The sequence below is a fragment of the Protopterus annectens genome, chromosome 10.part0 (assembly GCF_019279795.1).
Source record: "Protopterus annectens isolate FY-2018-M chromosome 10.part0, PAN1.0, whole genome shotgun sequence".
Lineage (NCBI taxonomy): Eukaryota > Metazoa > Chordata > Ceratodontiformes > Protopteridae > Protopterus > Protopterus annectens.
Window position 1 is genome coordinate 191,979,826 of NC_056744.1, and position 21,713 is coordinate 192,001,538.

The 21,713-nt window shown below is 43.4% G+C and overlaps 1 protein-coding gene across 1 annotated transcript in view; it reads right to left on the reverse strand.

Annotated features, from left to right (window-relative positions):
* LOC122814109 (extracellular calcium-sensing receptor-like) overlaps window positions 1–21,211 on the reverse strand; it is a 183,899-nt gene extending 162,688 nt beyond the window's left edge. Inside the window, exon 1 of the mRNA XM_044086724.1 lies at window positions 21,185–21,211. Coding sequence (XP_043942659.1) covers window positions 21,185–21,211 — 27 coding nt within the window. The remainder of the gene's footprint in view (window positions 1–21,184) is intronic.
* Window positions 21,212–21,713: the final 502 nt, after the last annotated feature.

A 21,713-nucleotide genomic window follows, 5' to 3' on the forward strand; every position in this document is an offset into this window, starting at 1 on the left:
ACCACACACACGAGGTGCACAGCTAACGGTGATGTCCTACAGCAGCAAGGGAAATGTACAGTATCTGTGGCCTGATGTGGTGTCAATGTCTGTGGAAGCTGTACAGGTGACTACTGTCATGCTATGATGCAGTTGTGATGTTCAACAGATCTTATATGGTAGACTTCAGTGACACCTCCACTAGCTGTACACAGGCTTTTAGGATGTCCAGTGTACCACATCAACTGTATAATCAGTCAACTAAGGCTATAATTGGACCATGTGTGGACAATGTGTAACAGGGTGTATACACATCACATCTACTGTGTGGCTACGTGTCTCTGGCCATCCCCCATGGCCATGTGTGCCCATGTGTCGGCTAAATGTGTGTGATGGCCATCTATCTCACATGTCTGTGTTGTCCCATATGACATACACCCATAGATGTCAGATATGTCACCATCTACAGGGCTATGCAGACAACGGGTTGTATGTTTGGTATGTGGGTATGGGTCATGGGATAGTGTGACAATATTGCAGCCAGAACACTATGCGTCTGGGACATGTCAGATAGCACATCATAATGTGTGCACCCAATGCAGGGGCATATAACACAATGGTGACACCTGTGGGCTGCCCATATCACAGCTCACTATGTGGTACTGTTTGCGTATCACACATGTTGTTCCAATGCATACTACATATGCCTCCATTGTAGAACACCTCCACCATTGTATGCACAGCTGACCACACATGTAGCAATGACAAATACTGTGGTTCCAAGTCGGTGTATCATTTCGTTTGTATATATTGCACATGGGTGGCCTGTGTGAATGATGGGTGATGCAACCTGTATATCGTGACTGGAACGAACATCAAGTGTGCAAGTGTTAACTGGCCACATGGCAAATAGATATATGCTTTAATATGCCTGATACTGATGACAGTCTCACCTGCAATGGACTCATGTCTGTGTGGCACGCCAGAGGTACCTGTATAGGGGTGACACAGCAGTATGAACATTATCCATGACTGTATGACAGCCACAGGGTGCACTGTGCATGCTAACACATTTGCCTGTATAATAGCATATAGTATGCACATGTGTGCATACACAGGGTAGCATATTGTAGTATGCAGCATGTGTCCACATACCTTGCATATGTTGTTACTTTACATAATGTACAGTGACACATGCAACTAAATGGGATATAATAGCCATATGTGCAGTACTGACTTACCAGGCAACTCCATGCTCATTGGTTGGGAGACACCCACCTCCACAATGGCAGCTAGTGTTTGTGGATGCTGTTCTGAGGGTGTCCCCAGACTGGCCAGTAGCTCCTCGGTGTGTGTGAGTGGGGGCTGGGTTGGTGGCCCACCACCTGTTCCACCTTGTTCCCTGGCGATTGCAGTGGCATGCTGTTTTGCATGTCGTATCAAGTCCGTGCAGTGTCTGCGCACCTGCTGGTAGGTGCGGTTAAGGCCACCCACATCGTTCACCCTCCTGCGAAGATCCTGCCACAGGTCGTCCCACTGCTGGGCATGCTGTGGCACATGGCTGAACAACACCTCATAGTTCTCATGGAGGTACGGGATGAGGACATCATCCTCCTGGTGGCTGTACACTGGAAGGCGTGTACGAGGCATTATCTGTAAGACATAATGATGGAGATGTACAGAGATACTGCTGCACATACGTTTCTATGACATCTAGTACATCTGCACAGTTGTCTTTGCAAATCATCATGACACTGACACGACTGACGTGTTTGTGTCACACACATGTAACACCCGTTATGCATTGGATATAATAGCCATATATGTGTGTCACCTCATTACAGTGTTCATACTCCATGTGAATGCTGTCTTGATGTGGGCATGTCTATTTGCCTGCACTGGTGTTCTTACCTATCTGCACATGCCTGGATGTGTCCATGGTAATGCTGTTGACCTTGATGCTGTGTATATGTCACATATCAACACAGCCTTAATGGAATTGAGCAGTGACAATGCACACATACGCATGGAAACCTGTACATGCATGTGTTTTGCCATATACATCTACACAGCACTATACAGCTGTTCAACACCCAGCCACGGATCGTATGTGTTGCACATGTGATAGACATGGGACAATGGCTAGTCGGACGTCATTTGCAGGGATGGTTATCAACCATAGCATGTACGGGCAAGGTTTCCTAGCTGTACCAGACAGCCATTATGCCACCGCGAGGTGCATCAGTGCCACATTACTGATCCAGACACTTGATACTACATCTACCATGCGGCCATCACACCATGTATGACTGGGATGACATGTGCAGCTTTGATGGACAGGGTTGCATGGTTTGGCAGGAGTATGTCAGATGTATGGCACAGGGATCTGCCCAGCATGTGGCGATCCTTGTATTAGCATGGTAGATGTCCATGACGTATGTCTTACAGATCAGGATATGGACATGTAGCATGTCCATCATCATGGTGTAGCAGAGGTCTTTATGCAAGTTAGACAGCATGCTGCATAGTGGAGGTGAGGATTGTGAAGGCTGGTATCGCCCATCCATGCATGGCCATTACCCCTTAAAGGTGTTATATGATCCAATATTTGTCACCCCAGTGCTGTATATGCCTGTCCAATGATCTCTGTGCTCATGGATGGCACCCTGTCATGACATGGGTATCTTGTATGACTACCTAAGGGGCCTGGAGATGTCACCAAGTCAGGGAGGTGTACTGCACAGCACCATCCCTTACACAGTGTCCATAATGTTGACCACAGCCTAGGTGGTAGTTAATGGGTACATGGATGTTCACCTAGTGGTGACAATGCTGATATCATCCATCAGAATGTGCACATATGTCACACACCTCACCCACACAGCCCATTCTGTATGTTGTTCACAACACTAACACAGCTATTCCTCATAGGTCATGGCCATTCACATCCTTACATACACAGATGCCTAACATTTGTCTGTGTGGTATGGGCTACAATGAGGGTGGAGTACAACACATTAACGCTGTTCTACTGTAGCTGGCACTGGTGTGATATGCACATGTCACTCTGGCACCTTTTGTAGTTGTGAGTCTGTCAACAGACCACTGGTAGAACACTCCTGTGACATACAAAGGTATTTGTAATCAAACATCCGTACTGTCTTGTACATCTGTACTGCTAACATCCACAGTGATAATGGTTCATGGACATGCACACTGTACTCAGCAGGGTTATAGTGCGGTGCCACCCATTATGACTGTCGTCACCATTTGGGGGTGGATATTATCCAACACCCATTCTGTATTGTATGGTCATGCCAGGCAATTGTTTAGAACTTGTGAGCATGTCATGAGCTACTGATTAATATAGCACCCATTCCACACCATTTCCCACAGGTACACTGGCTGTCCTAAACTTTCCATCTTGCTTATGGTACAACAGCTGTTGTACACACGTACCTCACATATCCTGTGAGACATGGTTGTATATACAGGCATGTCCAACTGTCACGTACCAGTGCTATTGCCTGTCTATATGATGGATATGTCATACATGTGGCAATAGAGCAATTGTCTCATGTACACATTCAATGCTCACCTCCCAACATACGACACTACAGCCTGTGGGGGATGCACTTATGCAGTCCTGCTGGGGGTAATGCTGTCACCAACCCTGACTGCACCTGACAGTCATGTGGGGATGTGTAACATTCGCAACACACCCCACTCATCACATAGTCTCACATGATCTCCACCACAGGCCACACATATGAGGACAACTTGTGCAGTACCTCTCCATACTCTGTGTAGGCACCAGAGGCAGCCCCATCACGGAACACAACATCACCAACTTATAGCCCACAGACTCATGTGTGCCCATCACATACAGCCAATAGGGTGTTATAACATACACAACACACCAGTCATAGGTGACTCTGTAGGCGGTCACACTGCAGTTCCACACAGCAGGCTACACAAGGTGATAGTCGCTTACATCTTGCTGTCGGGTAACTAATTCTGCAACATAACCTATGCACCCATGCCACACCTCACCAGGTACGATGTGACTGTCATTCCCCATGTTAGTGTGACTGCCCTGAGATGCCACTTCACAAACTACGTGTGCAGGGACATGCAATAGCTCAACAGTCTTGTAGCCCTGAAGGTGTGGGCCAAGCCCTGGGGAGCATTATGCATTCATCCGGACCCTATACCACTGTACAATGACTGACTGTGTCACTTCAACAGTTGCCTATGCTTCTGTTGTCATTCCACAGGCATCTAATATCTGTCCGCTTTGACTGACCTAGTCAAACACAATGCTTTGGCACAGATGACCTGCACCTGTCAGCCCTGGGAGTACAGACCACATGTAAGGCTCTTGCTGCTTCTATACTGCCTGTCTTGCACAGTTTCCAATAACAGTCACCGGCAGAATGGGAAATGGCAAGCAAGAGATGGAGTCATGTGAAACAATGCTTGCATCTTCCTCTGTGACGCACGCAGGCAAGGCACACCTTATAATGCACCACTCCAATTTCTCTGCAGTGACTGGGACCTGCCTCTATGCTCTGCAGAGCACACCTGCAATGACAGGTTATAGACAGACCATACCTTTCAGGCACATACCTGGACTGGCACACCCACAGCTGAGGTGTTCCCATATCCCACTATGTTGTACACACATCCTGGCTAGTTACTTAGCACAATGCATCAGAGGTGCTCCACGTGCAACTAACTGTGTCCGGAACCACTATACACATTGTAACAAGCTACAGATTCAACTACATACCCCACGGTTACCAGACCTCATTTGCTGGTGTACTGGACAGTAGGGCTCAGACAGCTACTACTGATGTGTGACTGACACTACCCCACACTTAACTGGGATAGCCCTCATGCACCGACACATCCATGAGTCATAACCTCCACTCGGCTGGATAAACCCATACACACCACCTCCAAGACCAACATTAACCTTGACATGAACACTACCAACATGTGACTGGTGCTCCACACCTGGGATCATCCCCTCATTGGTGGATTCCGAACGTATGCTAATCAACCTTGTTAGCCACATCCTGGCACCACACCCTTCACGGCATACACAGTACATGAGTACTACAACACTTACTACAGATGTCTTATGACAGCGGTTGTTAACATCATGACACCCGTGCAGATGGACAATGCACATACAAATGCTGAAACATACCCCAGTGCACTTCATTAGCATGCACACGACTGCATGGAACATGCTATTCCACACAGAGCCATGATGGTACACACCAGATAACAGACGCCACTCTGGTGGTCAAGTTCCATGGACATAATGTACAACAACAGGTGGAGGCTGTTGCACAGTGGTGTACAATCCCATGGGTGGGATAGCTCACTGGTCAGCCTCGGTAGGGCCACAGGATCCCTCATCACATATTCCAAGACTAGCTATGTAAACATTACTGTGACACATTCGGGGGTGTACCACAAGGCATTATGGTGGTATGTCAGTAGTCAATGGCAATACCCACATCTGCTCTCACATACAACAGTCACTCAGGAACATTACGGACCCAGGTGATGTTGGCAACATGCTGGCGGATGGATTCAATGCTAACATTGCACCCTCTCACTCACTACAGGGCCACAATCCATGCAGGAACATTGCAGTGTCCCTGCGGTCACACCTACACAGTACTAACCTGCACTCTATATGTCCTGGGACACTGGCCCCATGTCACCTTCCAAAGTCCCAGGCTGTGATGTCCACAAACCTCTGAACGACATGTCTCCCCACTAGGCCACCATATTCAGTAATAGCCTTGTATCAGACATTGTGGCCACTGAATGGCACACAACAACATTTATCACGCTCCACATAGGTGGCACCACAATGCACGAGTGGGACTATAGTCCTACACACCTGACTGGACTGTTCTACACGGCTATGGGGCACATCATCAAGGACGTCATTCACAGAGACATTGTTGGGCTCTGGTCCTTTGATGCTACCTGGGTTGGACTTGTTAGGGCCAGAGCATGGCCCCTACACCTGGTGTACTCCTTTCAAACAGTTTCCAGGGTAGTTGTTGATGGTACAGGAGTCCACACATCCTACATTATCCTCTCATTGCCTTTCAGCACCGTTCTCCATTCTGGTATTGACAACATACACATCCACCTGCACATTGTACGGTATGTCTCAGGATGTTATGCAACGTGGCTCATGGACAGGGCACACACAATGAGGGTAGCATACCATAGTACCTACTGAATTTCAGTTATATTTGGCATACCACAGTCCTCAGTCATAGGGCCCCTCATGTTCAGTATATGCTTCCCTGAGGTACAGGCTAGCACAGAGGGACTTTCCCTGCCTAGCTTTACAAACCCCCTGCATACAAAGCGCCATGATTGATCCACCAGCTGATACTGACTCCATCCATATGGGTGTCACTGTGACAGATACCTGATATGAATATCATGGCTTCAAGCTGCATGACACAAGGTGCATGAACATCACCTTTGCATTACACCATTCACCCACTGACTATCACATAGGTGGTAGTCCCCTACATACATGTCACATTGTACATGTTTGTAGTACACACGTATGTCGCACCCACTCCTGTGGTTACTGTATTGCCACTGTGGTGTGGATATCCTTCTATGTGGCCACACTTATCTGTACTGGGTGTGTAGCTGGTACATAGGCACCCATTGTACTTCTGAACTCCAGACTTCTACACACATTCAAGGGTACACCACCCCATTTAGAGTGTACCTTACACAACAGCTACAGCTTTACATACCACAACATTAACAGGCCATGACGTTTATTGAGCTTCAACAGCTAAGGTATGCATCTGAACTACGGACACCACGTCTGTACACATTTGCATACTACATACTCATTGGTGACCTCTGCTGAACAGACAGGGCCCATGTCCACAACAATATTAATGGATATACTCCACATATGTGACATACGCAAATGCCATTGTGAGCAACATGCTCATGGATATGTGCACACACGCAACAATGAGTGGGATGTGCTTGAGGGTTACATTCCCAAACCGGACACTCACCATGCTTTGGAGCATGAGTCCTATGTACATCACTCAGGTACACTCAGTAGCACTGTTCATGTGATACCTCCCTTGGTGGTTGGGAGACACATGTACACCAGGGATCACTGCAGTGGCTGTACTGTGCAGAGGTGCAGGTAACACATGGCTCTGCTGTTCACAGGACACTACCCTAGAGAGGTACCACTGGTGTGAACACTGTAGTTGTGCTTACACATAGACTTGCCAGACTGCATAGTACCCCACTATGAACCTGTGAAGCTATTACATGTCCTTTGTGCATGGTTACTTGGTAGCCCTTCCATTTAGATTAGCTATCATGCTATTACAATGTCCCATGCCTACAAGCCATAAGTATCCTGTTATTGTACATGCCAATAGACGATACCTTTGGTATGCATGATATGTCTGTTATGCTGTGTAGAATATCTGACATATCTACCTACAATACTATACATTACACATATTTTACATAGTATCCCCTAATGCAAAGCATACTTGCACAGCAGGACCACCTTAGAGATGTCATTGTCGTTATATGCCCATTCACATGCCTACTGTGACAGTATATCAACATATACTATACCTGGCTATGGCACCTACATGTTGGACATACCCTACCACTGACGGCGGGTTCTATGGAATTGTTCTGTTTAAAGCCCTCATGTAGCATTCGTTGTGGTGTCTGTGATGTGTACCTTGTGGCCCACTGCTGGACGCACAGTTTCTAGAAGCTTAAGTATGCTCAGCAAGACATCACTACATAAATACCTTTTCCCACTTTATGCATTGCAGACACTTTTAATTAATGCAAACCAGGCTATACATACAGTAAATAATTAATACAAAACATGCTATACATAAACGTACATACCGAGTGTTCTACATACCTTGTTATCGTTACGGACTTTCATCTCTATCTCTCTCACACTGCTTAAACAGGTATTTTGTATGAGCATACGGTTTGAATGTCTGGCAAGTCTTCCTTATCTCATTACAGCTGAGTGACGTCTCCAGGCGTCTTCTGCAGTTAACCTCTACTGCTCCTCTAGGTGTCAAATATTGATTGTTCATATTTGCATTAATAATTCCAAAACCATGTTACTTACAAGGTACCAGGATATTTTGTCTTGAACCATATGTGATGGCAAACACAACTCTATTGATATTTGACCTCTCTCAATGAGAATTTTGTAGAACTGTAAGGTGATAACTTAGTTTTTAAAGGCTTAAGCCATGCCCAGTAGGGGTTAAAGGTGCACACTCAAAAGAGCTGCTCCGGAGTGAAGTCATTACCTGTAACATGTAGTTTCCTACCGCCTATTGGTGTTCCTGAGTGACTAATTACTTGCATATCAGCTGTGCAGCTACTCCATTCACCAATTACGTGGCAACAGTGGGGTATAATTGAATTCTCCACTTGGGCGTTGCCCATTTGCCCTACCTTCGAAGAGACGGCCTGTATTATGTTTTGTTATGTGTAATTTTAATTGCTATACATAGAGACAAGTATACTTTGGATTCATGTCCCCCATGGATTGTGTGTGACAGCTAGAGTCTGTGGTTCAACATGTGGGTGTACCTGTCATCCCAACGTCTGTTAACGGACTATTGCAAACAAAACCTGTAACATCGCCGTTTGTTCCATTATACAACGGCTGCAATTTTGCATGGTGCCTTTAATTGTGTCTCTCACAAGGTATGTTGACAGTTCTGCAGATGTAATTGACTGACTAGATGTTTGTGCTGTTATTACAGTCTGTATTGCTATAGTTTGTAGTGTGGGGGATGTCGGTGGGTGTACGTAGCATATACAGGTTTGTGGGGCTTGCATTTCTACATATTCCATATATATGTGTGTGGGCTCCATCCCTAATTAAAGAGCTATCAGTTAGTAGACTTATGTTACAGGATTGTACATTGGGCCGTTGTTAATTGATTTCTATATAGTATGCAGGTGAGGTTGATACTTCCATACCTCCGGAATTGCAGTGATATGTAAAGGGATATGTCTACATGACAGCTATCCCGTGTATTTCTGTCCCAGATATTTGCAGTCATTGCGGTTGTGTTGGTAACAGAATCACTTTGCCATGGGTTGCCACCTTTTCATATGGCCATCGTTGGACACTTGCAGGACACACAGCGGTGTTTACAGGCCAACACATAGCCACGGTCAGTACACAGGATAGCACATACTTTTATCCTCAATACATACCTATTGTTGTGGGACTTTCGCTACTTATCATATTGCATGTAACATTCACGTTTCTTACATACAGGCATAACTATTTAATGCGACTATTACGTTATATATGGGACATATTAATGTTCTACGATCTCGGACATTTGCCCTTTGTAATGTTTTATGTCAGGACACACCTGCCCAGGGAGGGGCTGTCCCTCCTAATGTGGGACAGGTGGTAACCATATGCCTACGGCTAGCTATACCCACACCTACCATAATGATCTATCTCCGAGTTGGCACTAACAGACACATGATGCGGACACACACACACACATTACAGTCACACGGGGACACACATGGCACCCTCAACACACACATACAAAGACTACGGCACTCACAAACGCAGTTGAACACAGTACCTATGTGGACCGCAACACCGGCAGCGGTAATTAAATGTCCATTCATATCATCATACTATTACTCGCAGTTGTACTGTTCCAGTACTGTGTATTTTCGGTCTTTCAGCCTCGTGGTTACGCATGTCGGTATGTTACACATTCCATAGTTGGCGGTATCCTAATTATTTGTACCTCCAAGGTGTTATGAATGTCGTTGATCTATCTATATATATTTGCAGATATCGCTGAATCCGTATATATCAACATATATCACTCTATCGTCCTTTTTATCTGTATTATATATATGTATATATGTGTGTGTGTATATATATATATATATATATATATATATATATATATATATATATATATATATATATCTGACGGAGAAAGTGACAGGCAAGCTACACCTTTCATTGTGTACTTGTTGGTGTATACTGTTTCCTGGACTCCGCACGTTTGTGTCTGTACCTGTCACATTACACACCTGCCATAGGTTAGGGTTACCAGCTGTCCCACTCTGTGAAGGACAGTCCCTCTTTGGGCAGTTGTGTCCTGCAAAATATTTGTAAACATGGCAAATGCCCTGAGATTTTAGAACATACTTATTTCCTATAGTTTATGTAATAGTTGTATAAAACAGTTATTCTGTATCTGAACCACCTATATGTTATAGAAATAGAATAAGTAAGTAAACATTACAAGAATGAGTTTTATCTAGGCAAAACAGTGCTGTTCTGATTTTTGTACTGGCCGGGTGTATGTGTCGGCCTGCAGACATCTGACGTATGTCCCACATTGGTCATTTGAAGAGGTGGCAACCCTACCATGGGTACATCTTGGCTAGCAATAGTGTTAGGTGATTCTATACATGATTGCGTGTTCTACACCTGGCAGTGGTCGTTTTACCCTTCAGAGCAGGTGCTATTAGAACAGGGGTGAATAATGCTGGTTTCACCTGTTCTGGACATCACTGACCATGATCTGCGTGATATTCGGAGTAGCTTTTCCCTGTTTCACGCATAGCCATATAGTCATATTTAAACGTCGCTTACCAGCAGTGGGCAATGCATATTCCCGCTAACGTGTGCTAAACATGATCTGATGACCTGCGTCCAACATGCATTACTCGTGCCTTCGGGATTACGTTACATCCCTTGCAGGACGTGGGACCGGGAACATGCATGACGGTCACTGCATTTAACACATGGCCATCTGGGATTTGTACACGTGTTATGTAGTTTTGTACGTGGAGTATACTACGGCTGTTACTCCATACTGCACTCATATGGGTAACTCAGTTAGTTTACATATTGATGAGTCCAGTTAATGGTATATCCATGTGATGTTTACTGGATGTGCTCCGGCATTGGGTATGTATATCACAGTGAGCCACACACGATACTGTGCTACACCTTCAAACAACCATGGGTGGAGCATGCTGGGGTGACGAATACCTGCCATGGGTACACCCCATGCCTTGACACAACATCCATGATTATATTATGTGGAGCCCCTCATTAACGCAGCAGGGACTCCGTGCTGAGTGTGTGCAGAACAGTGCTTACACACATGTGCTCCCACGATTGCCTCTGCTCCTCTAAGTGACAGTTGGTTAATCGATGTTGTGGCGACAGAGGACACTGTTTGCCCCGTTTGGTGTATGGCCTCTAACAATTGGCCGTGTACCTACCGATGTACCTGGGAGCCTATACACACAGCACCACCATATGCTGATAGGCGCATGTACTGTTCAGGTGTTGACATTCCGTGTTCCAGTAGCTGTTGTGTGTACAGTATTTGAGGGCTGCCTATGTGGGATTCACACAGTGGGCCACCTATACATTACAATTTACAGGTGGTCATGCTTGTGTGCCATCCATTTTACTGTGTGTGCAGGTGGAGAGGTGTGTCAGTCCGTAGGGGCCTAAACTGTCAGAGTATGTGCTATACGTTCCCTCTTTGCCAAGGCATATTGGGCACACCTCTGTCTGCCTACTGGGGCTTTCACAGTGTGTTAATTGTCTGAAGCCCTCTGTGCCTGTGATGGCCTTGGCAATTGCGGTGGGCTATGAGGGCCTTCACCATTTTGTCCCTGCTGCAGCTGTTTCTGCAGGATCATATTATGTAGCATGGCACATACTATGACGATGTGGGCACACGTGCCTGGAGAGTACTGCAAGGCTCCACCAGATGTGTCCAAGCACCAGAACTGTGATTTCAGCATCCCAAACACACGCTCTATGATGATTCTGGTTTGTGCATGTGCCTCATTATGGCATTCTTGCATGGGTGTGTGTGCATTTCTGATGGGAGTCATCACCCACGGGTCCAGTGCATAGCCAGCATCCCCCACAGGGTGACCATGTGGGATGTCCCCCCTGACAAATACCTGATACAGCTGTGAGGCATGCCAGATATGGGAGTCATGGTAGCTTCCAGGGCTGCCAGCACACACATCCATGATAATTCCCTGGGCATTGCACATGACCTGGCAGTTGATGGAGTGGAATCCCTTGCGGTTTATGTAACATCTATCATGCTCACCGGATGGTGACTTGATTTGTATGTGCATGCAGTCTATCACACCCAGTACCTCCGGGTAGTGTGCCACATGATGGAAGAGACGCATATCACTGGCCAACTCCTCCTGAGTTCGGGGGAAGTATATATGCTCATTGGCATGTGGTAACATGGCATCCAGGAACTGGTGTAGTACCCTGGATGCTGATGCCTGTGAGATACCCATTATATCTCCAGTTGGCCTTTGAAAGGTACCTGTGGCTAGTATTCGCATGCTTACACATACCTTCGTGTCCACTGGGATGGGTTTCCCTCTGTTGTTTCTGGTTCTCAGGCATGGCCGGCACAGCTCCACTATTTTCTGTAAGATGTCCCTGTCCACCCTGTAATGCTCTACTATCTCCAGATCATGTAGCCCCTGGTAGGTTACCCTTGGTCTGAACACTCTTCTCCTCCTCCAGGGCCTGCGGTGGTTGTCGGCATCATCCTCCACAACACCGTCAGTCTCTAACACATGCTGATGAATCACAGCTATGGCAGCTCCCAACATGTACATTTTAAAAGTTCCCCGTGTGTTTACAGCTATGGTGCAGTGTTTGGGAATACACAGGTGTGTGTAGGGTGCTTTCACACTTTATACTATTGTGCTGTGAACACCGATGATGTCATAGGGTGTGTATGTACGATCGTAGCTACAGGGTATCTTATATGTTTTACTACTGGAACTACTATTGTGGTGCCTTTGGTGTTGAATTACATTTGGCTGCTGTGGATTACCTCTTGACCTTCCCTTTACATTTCTGCACGTTCCACCTACCATTTTCTGGCATGCATCTAGCAGCCTGCTTTCATTTGTACTTTCCTAGACCTGGCATATCTTGCGTAATGTGTGCTATTGCCGGTCTACTGTCGGTTTGCTTTGCTCTGCTATGACAGATCTCCTATCTTTGCAATCCAATGCCTCCCCTCCTTTCTTTGCATTCCAATGCCTCCCCTATCCTGTTTTGCAGGTTTCTGCGAGCAGACTTGTCAGCTGCCATCAATTGGCCGCCGTGAGTTGATTGGTGTTGATTGCTCATTAGTACGCCAATTACCCTACTTCGGCATTTCCTTCTTTTCTTCCGCTGACCTTCCTGTTTGTGCTATTGTTCGCACTGCGTGCATCCGCTTACTGGGTTTTGGGCACATTTTCATCCCCGTACACATGCGCTTTTGGGCACCATGTCTGCTCTCAGCTAAATGATTCTATACCTTCCTCCCCACCCCTGTCCTGCAGCTTTGCTTAGCAATGGCCAGGCCAGATTTGCATTGCTCCAATATGCTTACTGCAATTGTGGCACACCCCTTTGTTGATGTCATGTATCTCCTCTGAGCCACTCCTCGGTGTTATAGCGCTGCGCCGTATGGTACAACCTTCATCCGGCGGGACATTTGCGATTCAGTATTATCTGCCTCATTTGCATGGCATTGACTACTAATTCATAGTTACCATGCCAAACACTGTCACAGGCCCTTAGCAACCCTTGCACCTTGGTTGTGGTGTTCCATGCCTACCATTGCGTATTATGGTGTAAATCTGATTTGTATTACATTGCGATTTTATGACATTTTTATGTAATTTCCTTATTTTCCAGTTTGTGCACACATGCCCTGCGGTTGTACTGTGCGTTACTGTGGACATGACATTAAATGTTGTTTTTTAGGTGTTGTGCATCTTTTCTTATGCCATTGGCTGTGTATTTAGACATTGGCATATGTTAACTTTGTAATACATGAGTCTGGTCCACTTCCATAGCTCCGATGTTCTGTTTGGGAAAATGTAAACCGTGTTTTTTGGTTTACATTTCCGTGGGCTTACACTACACCTGCACCACTTTATGAATCACTATCTGCCTTCATTTGCATGGTGCAACACTGCGCATGGGGTGATTAGCATACCTATGCCGAGGGCTGCGCAGTTCTGGCATACGCTGGTAGCGCACGTGGTATTGGATCGTACCTGAATCGCTCGACGGACATATTTGGCGTTATTCTGCCTATGCTACGCCTGCACCTGGCGCAAGCTTCATGAATCCTGGGGAAAGTCTTTTTTTCATTTTTTTTTCTTATTTTCTTCATACATACATTTTTATTTTTATACTCTTAATTTCTATTGATTTTAATGAATAATTGATTCATATCTGTTTAATGGTATCAGATATTTTAATATAGTAAGATACGCTAGATCAGTTTTAAATTTGATACGTGCATTTATGGCATTAAGGAAATTATGTCATTTGATTAATTATGCATGAGTAACTAGATTTGAAAGTATTTAAGCTCCTTCACTCATTTATTACTATTTGGTCTGATGAAGCCTTAATGGTGAAAGTGCTTATCTATCTATGCCAATAAAGCACATAGTATTAATTTGTGGTGTGTCCAGCAGCGTTTTGTGTATATACAGAATATTACTATATCCGAGAAACTGAGTCACAGTGCTTCGTTCCTGTGGATGTGTTTTGCTTTTTTCATTTCAAATGACAGAATATGCTAATGAAAGCATGAAGAGCCAAATTACATGCTAATTAACCAATCCAACATGAAAGAGCTATTCAGAAAGCTATAAAGCAGCTCTCTAGACTCAGTGTAGGCTTTTGCCATGTCCACCAAAATTATTTGGAGTACAGGCATCATAAACTTTGAAAAAAAAACATGTTAGGTTTTGCTGCTGCAATTATTATCCTGTATGTGCAACAGGCTTTACCTCACATCAAGAGGTTCTCTGGTTCGATTCTCAGCTGGGGTGCCCTCTGTGCGGAGTCTACATGTCCTCCCTGTGGTCGCGTGGGTTTCCTCCGGGAGTTCTGGTTTCCTCCCACATCCCAAAGACATGGTGTAGGTGGATTGGGCACTCTAAATTGGCCCTAGGCATGCGTGCATGTGTGTGCCTTCTGTGGAAGGTTGGGCACCAGGCTGGCAACTCGACACTGTAAAACTCCACTGCCAATCATGAGTGGACAGGTGATCTGCTGTGGCAACCCCTAATCAGGAAAAACCAAAAGAAGAAGAAGAATGTGCAACAGGCTTTAAATCACAGTGCTGCTGCCAGACTTCAGGCAAGTAGAAGAAGAAGAAGAAGGGTATCTAGACCCCATTTGACCTATCATGGAATGTATTAAATAGAAATTGTTGAGCGGTAAAGGGTTGATAGGAAAACATCAGAGGAAATAAGCAATGTCTACCACCCCCACCTCAGGCCCCAGGGAAATCATAGAGAACCCATTTCAACAGAAACAAAATAGGTATAATAACAAATGGTACTTTCCAGGGACCCACAATGATATACTAAGGGTGTCACAGCCATCAGCCTCTAGAATATGTCATCAGATTTTAAATGCAATGCTATGACATGCACAGGAGCATATCTTTTTCCCATGAGCCCCACAGGAGAGAGCAAGAACAATGCAGGAATTTTATACAGTAACACAGTTCCCTAAAGGGTCATAGATTGCATACACATAGAGCTAAGAGCCCCACCTAGGGAACAGGGAAGGAGGTACATAAAAAAAAGGTTTCAAATTGTTAAACTGTCAGGTTGTCTGTAATGCCCAAGGAATTATCTACAATGTCTGTGTAGGTAGCCCTGTCATTTTCCATGGCTCCCACATATGGCACACTTGTGAGCTGCACACCAGGTTTGCTAGAGGTGACATTCCTCCAGGGCATCTTGTGGGGGATGCATGTTATTCACTGAAAGCTGGCTCATGACACCTATGAAAAACCCACACAACCCCACTGATAAGGATACAGTGACAACCAAGCTCAAGCAAGGAATATCATGGAACATGTGTTTAGATTGCTGAAATGAAGGTTTCATTGTCTAGATACATCAGGATATGCCCTTAGGCATTTCTGCTGAAATATGTACAGTGTGTGCTATGTTACAAAATATAATAGTCAGGAAACAGCTTCAACAAGGAAAACTAGAGGCTGGCCTACAATTTCAAGGACCATAGGAAGGGCCAGCAGCAGCAGGTACAGATGAGAAGTCTGAAGGAGAACCACCAGCTACAGATAGTGCTGGCAGACAGAGGTGTGCACAGTATGCCCTGACTCTGGATAAGAGCAAAGGTAGCACGCATACTCACTGCTTAGCGCAAAGTGTAAGATGCCACCAACATACAATAGGAATACTGATGCCTGTCAAACAGCACTACCTTGACTTAAATGTGTAATGACTGTGTTCTGATAGCATCAGACAGGGACAATTGCCAAGGACAGAACTTGTACCTTCACTAAAGATAAGGTAAGTGTGGAAACTGTAACCAAAAAGAAATAAGTTATAGAACTGATTATTCTCATATGGTAATATGTATATGCCCCTGAACAGAGCATTTGTCTGTGGCATACAGTTATGTAAGTAATATTTCCTCTGTTAGATATTTGTTATATTCACTTATGTGGTATAGACAATACTGCACATCAGGCATTTCAATTGACGCTCATTTATAAAACATGGATCAGGTCAATTATACCCTAATTTGCACAACTATACCAAGAAGCAAGACTGCAGTACCTAATGTTTTCATTGCTGTTTTGACAATACTAATTGAAATGCAATGAGGTTCAACAATTATAGAAGCAATAATTCACAAATGAGTATAAACAGAAATCAACAACTTTAATGTAAGATTGTGAAGAAGGAAGCATTGGCTATCCACTGCGTGCATAAGGCATATATGCAACCATAAATCACAAAGACATGTGCAAAGGGCAAGGCACAGTCATCATCATTTACAAAGGGTGGTTGGGGGGTAGGAAGGAAAGGCTGACATTAATGAAGTGAGGGTGTGCAAGTAAGAAACACATGTATCTTCCAGAGTATATAGTGCTCAAGGCCAGTAACAACAGATATATATAGTACTCAACAGTACTGTTTAGATAGTTCGCATGAGTGTGAAGTAGTATGGACAAGTGAAAACTGTGCTAGCACTATATCCTGGCATCTTGGACAGGTGCAAGCTGTGCATGGTAGATTCGTCAATTCAGCATCATCTTCCATGACGAGGAGAACAACATCTGCCAGGAGTTGCAATGTTATTTTCATGGCCCTGGCTAGAAGTTGATGTGCTCCAGAAGATGAGTGATATTTGCTGGCTGAGTTCTTCTCACATCTACATCCAGGACCACAAACCCATGGCTTACCACTTCTGGGCATGGACTTTGCAATTACTGATGGAGCAGTGGATGTAGTGTTAGGAGCAGGATCTTGCATGGCCATGTCTACTAACACCAGAAGATGTAGGTCTCTCCAGCCACCCCAACATATGTTCCATCAGAGACACTGCCCAATCCAGTGCAGCATTCATTATGTATAAGGAGCTGCCCACATGGTTCAGGGAGTCACTCAAATCAGAATGCACAATGTTTAGTAGTCACATTATCTCTTCTGAGGCCCAGGTGGAATGTGCCTGTGCCTCCACTACAACCCTACACATATGTCTTTTGGTATCTAATGATACACCAGCATCAGTGGGAGAGTCGACAGCAGACCTCCTTCAAGCAGCACTTCCAACCCTCCTGTGTGAAACCATGCCCTCACAATGGTTACTCAGAGAAACAATCGGCTCTGCAACTGGAGTAATCACAATAACTTGATCAACTGTGTCACCCTCATCCTGTTCTGTACCAAAGTCAGGGATTCTGGTGGGAGCTTCTGCCAAGTAATCTGGATCTCTGACAGTGGATATTCACCTGTTCCAGAGCAAGTGCAGTGGTAATTTCCTGGGCTGAGTTTATCATGTCACTTCCCTGATGTTGTACTTGACAGTAGATTCCCCCATGCTCTCCAACAGCATTAATGTCATTGACCACCTACTGCCATATCCTGTCTTAGGTAGATTGGTCACCTGTACCTCCCCCTTACAGAGAAGCTCTATGATGACATAAGGCCTAGATAATGATCTCATTTTCTGCATCACTATATGGTGGCTTACAGAGTATAGATTTCTTCTTGTGTGCCATAACATTGTATGGCAGAATATCTGTGAGCTCAGTTATTTTGGGCTACCTGCATCCAACATGCACACAACCAATTTAAATGTTAATTGCTCCATATGACTACATCCAGGTTAGAACCCCCCCCCCACACCAAAAAAAGGAGATTTTAAAATAAAATATCAACAGCGATCTGTAACACTTATGTAAAGGAGATAACACGGGTATAACAGCGTAATACATTGCAGCATTAACAATAACAATTAAGTGTAGCAGCAGAAATGTAACACAAAACTACTATAACTAACATATCCACTGCTGTGGAGGTTAATCAGGTAGAAATCCACAGAGCACATTTTTTTTCTTTTTCTGCTCATACAGGTAAAAATGCCAGACCTCCTTACATAGCTACAACACTATCATCTGCAGTAAACGTGCAACCATCAAATTAAATACAAATAAAAAAACAGGTCATGTAGCATTCAGCAGCATACTTTTTGTAATGGAGATATGAGGGTGCCAAAAGAAAGGGATAAATGGAAAAACATGCAAGATAAAAAAACTGCTTTTCAGTTGTCACTGCAATTCATCTTTTAATATTAAACTAAAATCATTATATAAGAAATAACAACATGCCTTGACAATAAAGTGTAGAAAATAGATAATTCTCCAAAAGTTTGTTTTTAGCAGTATCAATCTCTCTGGTTAAAAACAGTGATACAAAAGGCATTAGCTACATGATTACCTTCATATGGTGCAGTTAGCCCTGTAAGCACTGTGAGTATGAAAATGAGGTGTGAATTCATTAGCATTTCCAAATACCATAATCTGCACCAAGTGTAGGGAATATAAATATGGTATAAGGACCTACACAATTACATGGATTCTCCTTAGCAATGCAAGGACAAGCACTGAGATGTGTTCCCTGCTAATGACTTATAGGTTTCTGTGATTACTATGACTGCAGGAAAAATCAGTGTTTACAGTCTCTCCTCTTTGATGTACACCTACTGAGGGTGTGTCAGGGAGAACAGACTTATCCAAAAGTCTGAAAGCACATTGAGCATTATAGGAAAGAGACAGTCCTAACATTCCAATGTTGGCTTTAATGACCGCAGTTATTGGCCCCTTGGTAAGCGATGTTGTTCAAATTCAAGGGAGTAGTTTAAGCATTGATAAAATTAGCATATGAGAATAAAACAGAGATAGACTTGTTATTAAGAAAGCAAATGAGGCGCAATACAAAAAGAAAGGGATACACCTGCAATGTTTGCAGTCTTTTTTTAATATTGTGTGAGTACATGTGTAGCCTAGCTGTTTGCAATGTCCCAGTTATCCAGACATTTACTGTCAAATGAGAAAGGGCAATTTTTGTAACTTGTTTTTGTTTTACTTTCATTGTGACTTAATATAATGTGACATTATGTTTACATCTTAACTCATTTTCTCCTTGCTAATGTCGGTCTTTGTCTGTGGCATCTTTGGGAAATACTGTAAAAATATTGTTTTGAATACCCCTGTTTAAGGGCTTAGATTCATACAGTTCCCTGTTGCATGATAAGAAAGTCACTTTAACATGTGAAATGTACATTTAAAGTATTTGATCTACATTTATTTTTGATTTTCTATTTATTTATTTTTTTTCTTTTTATCATTTGCATGCCATTTGACATTATTCTCCATGGATTGGCAGTGGTTAATAGTACTGACCTGCATTTCATTACCTAATGTGAAAACTGACAAGTTTTATTTGGACTGCCATAAAGAAAGCAATGAAGATTGACATTGTTACACTTTCCTCAGCAGTCTGGACAGTACTAAGGAAAGAAATTAAAACCATCCCATTCTTATCTCTGTGGCATTATGTGTAAAGGTGTTGAGCTTAGGAAAACACTACAGGTGATGCAGCGATCGAAACCTATTTCCAGATCATCTTACTGAGGGAGTTTATACTACATCTTGGCACTTATTTTGTTGTATTAATTTGTTCATTTTTTTTCTTGGCATGCTGTAAATGATGAATTTTTGGTGGACCAGGGTGGCAACAAACGTACTCCCAAGTGGTCAAATCAGGCTCAGAACAAGACAAAACTGAGGGGAAGAATCAACAGGAAGAAAAATTAACTGTTTCTGATTTTGAAATTCATATCTTGAATTTGTCTAACAGTGTTCTATCGAAAGATGTGATTTCAGTATTGAAAAAAGGTTTTTCCTATATACCTAGTAGTTCTTTTAGTATTACTAGATTGATAGTTGACTTTAAACTCTTTTTGAGAAAATTTAATCTTCATTACATTTTGCATGATGTAAATGTAGATGGACACGATTTTTGTAATAATTACAACAAATTTAAAAAGAACAGTACATATAATCCTCCATTGTGTAACACCTTGCAAGTGTTTGGTGACATGTGTGAACTAGATATGAGGCACATTATAAAGGACACTTATATGTAAAACCTTACTGTAGAAGAATATCAGGCACTGATTACTTTAAGCAAGAATAAACATATCAGAGTAATGAGAATTGATAAGGGTGGTATGGTAGTGAGTATGTATATTGAAGACTATGTTAAAAATATTGAAAACATGTTGGTAAATGACACATCTTATGTTGCTGCAGATAAAAACATGATAAACTGTTTTTTGAGAGTAAATGCTGATCTTTTTGACGTGTTCTGTCTAGGTAGCATAGATCAAGATACATATGAAATTTTGCTTGTTGAACAACCCTGTATGGGACGTTTCTTTGGTATACCCAAAGTACACAAATCACAAACAAATCCACCTTTTAGGCCAATTATTTCAGCCAAGAAGTCCAAAACAGAGAACATTTCTCTGTGGTTGGATCATATGCTTAATCCAATTGTGCAACAAGTGAAATCCTACCTAAGGGATTCTTGGCATCTTTTGGAAATCCTGAGGGACATTAATCTTACCCATGGTGAATTTTATTTTGCGTCTTTGGATGTAAATTCACTATATACATGTATTAATCAGGGCACAGGTATAGAATACTTGAGAGATTACCTTAGTGGCTATACTGATTTCACACATGGTAAAGTTGAGATGATTTGTAAACTTATGGGTATAGTTTTGAACAACAACTATTTTGAATTTAACCAGTGATATTACAAACAGACATCAGGAGTGGCTATGGGGGTGAGGGTAGCTCTGGCCTTCTCCAACCTTGTCATGGCCAAGTGCGATGAGAAATATTTATATTTGCATCCACAGTGGTCCCACATCATTTTATATCAGGGATACATAGATGACTTGATTTTCTTGTGGACTGGTGAAGAGAAAGAATTTGAGTCTTTTGTGAAAGACTTAAATCAAACCACTGAATTCTTAAAATTCACTGTGGGAAGTTTTGGAAAGTCCATTAAGTTTCTAGATATACATTTTGTCTTTGACACATCTAGTAATACCTTTGTAAGTAAAATATTTAGGAAAGATGTATTTGTTAATCAATACTTGCATAGAGATAGCTTACACCCTAGACATATGAAGAAGGGGGTAATTAAGGATCAATTTATTTGTCTTAGTAGACTCACAT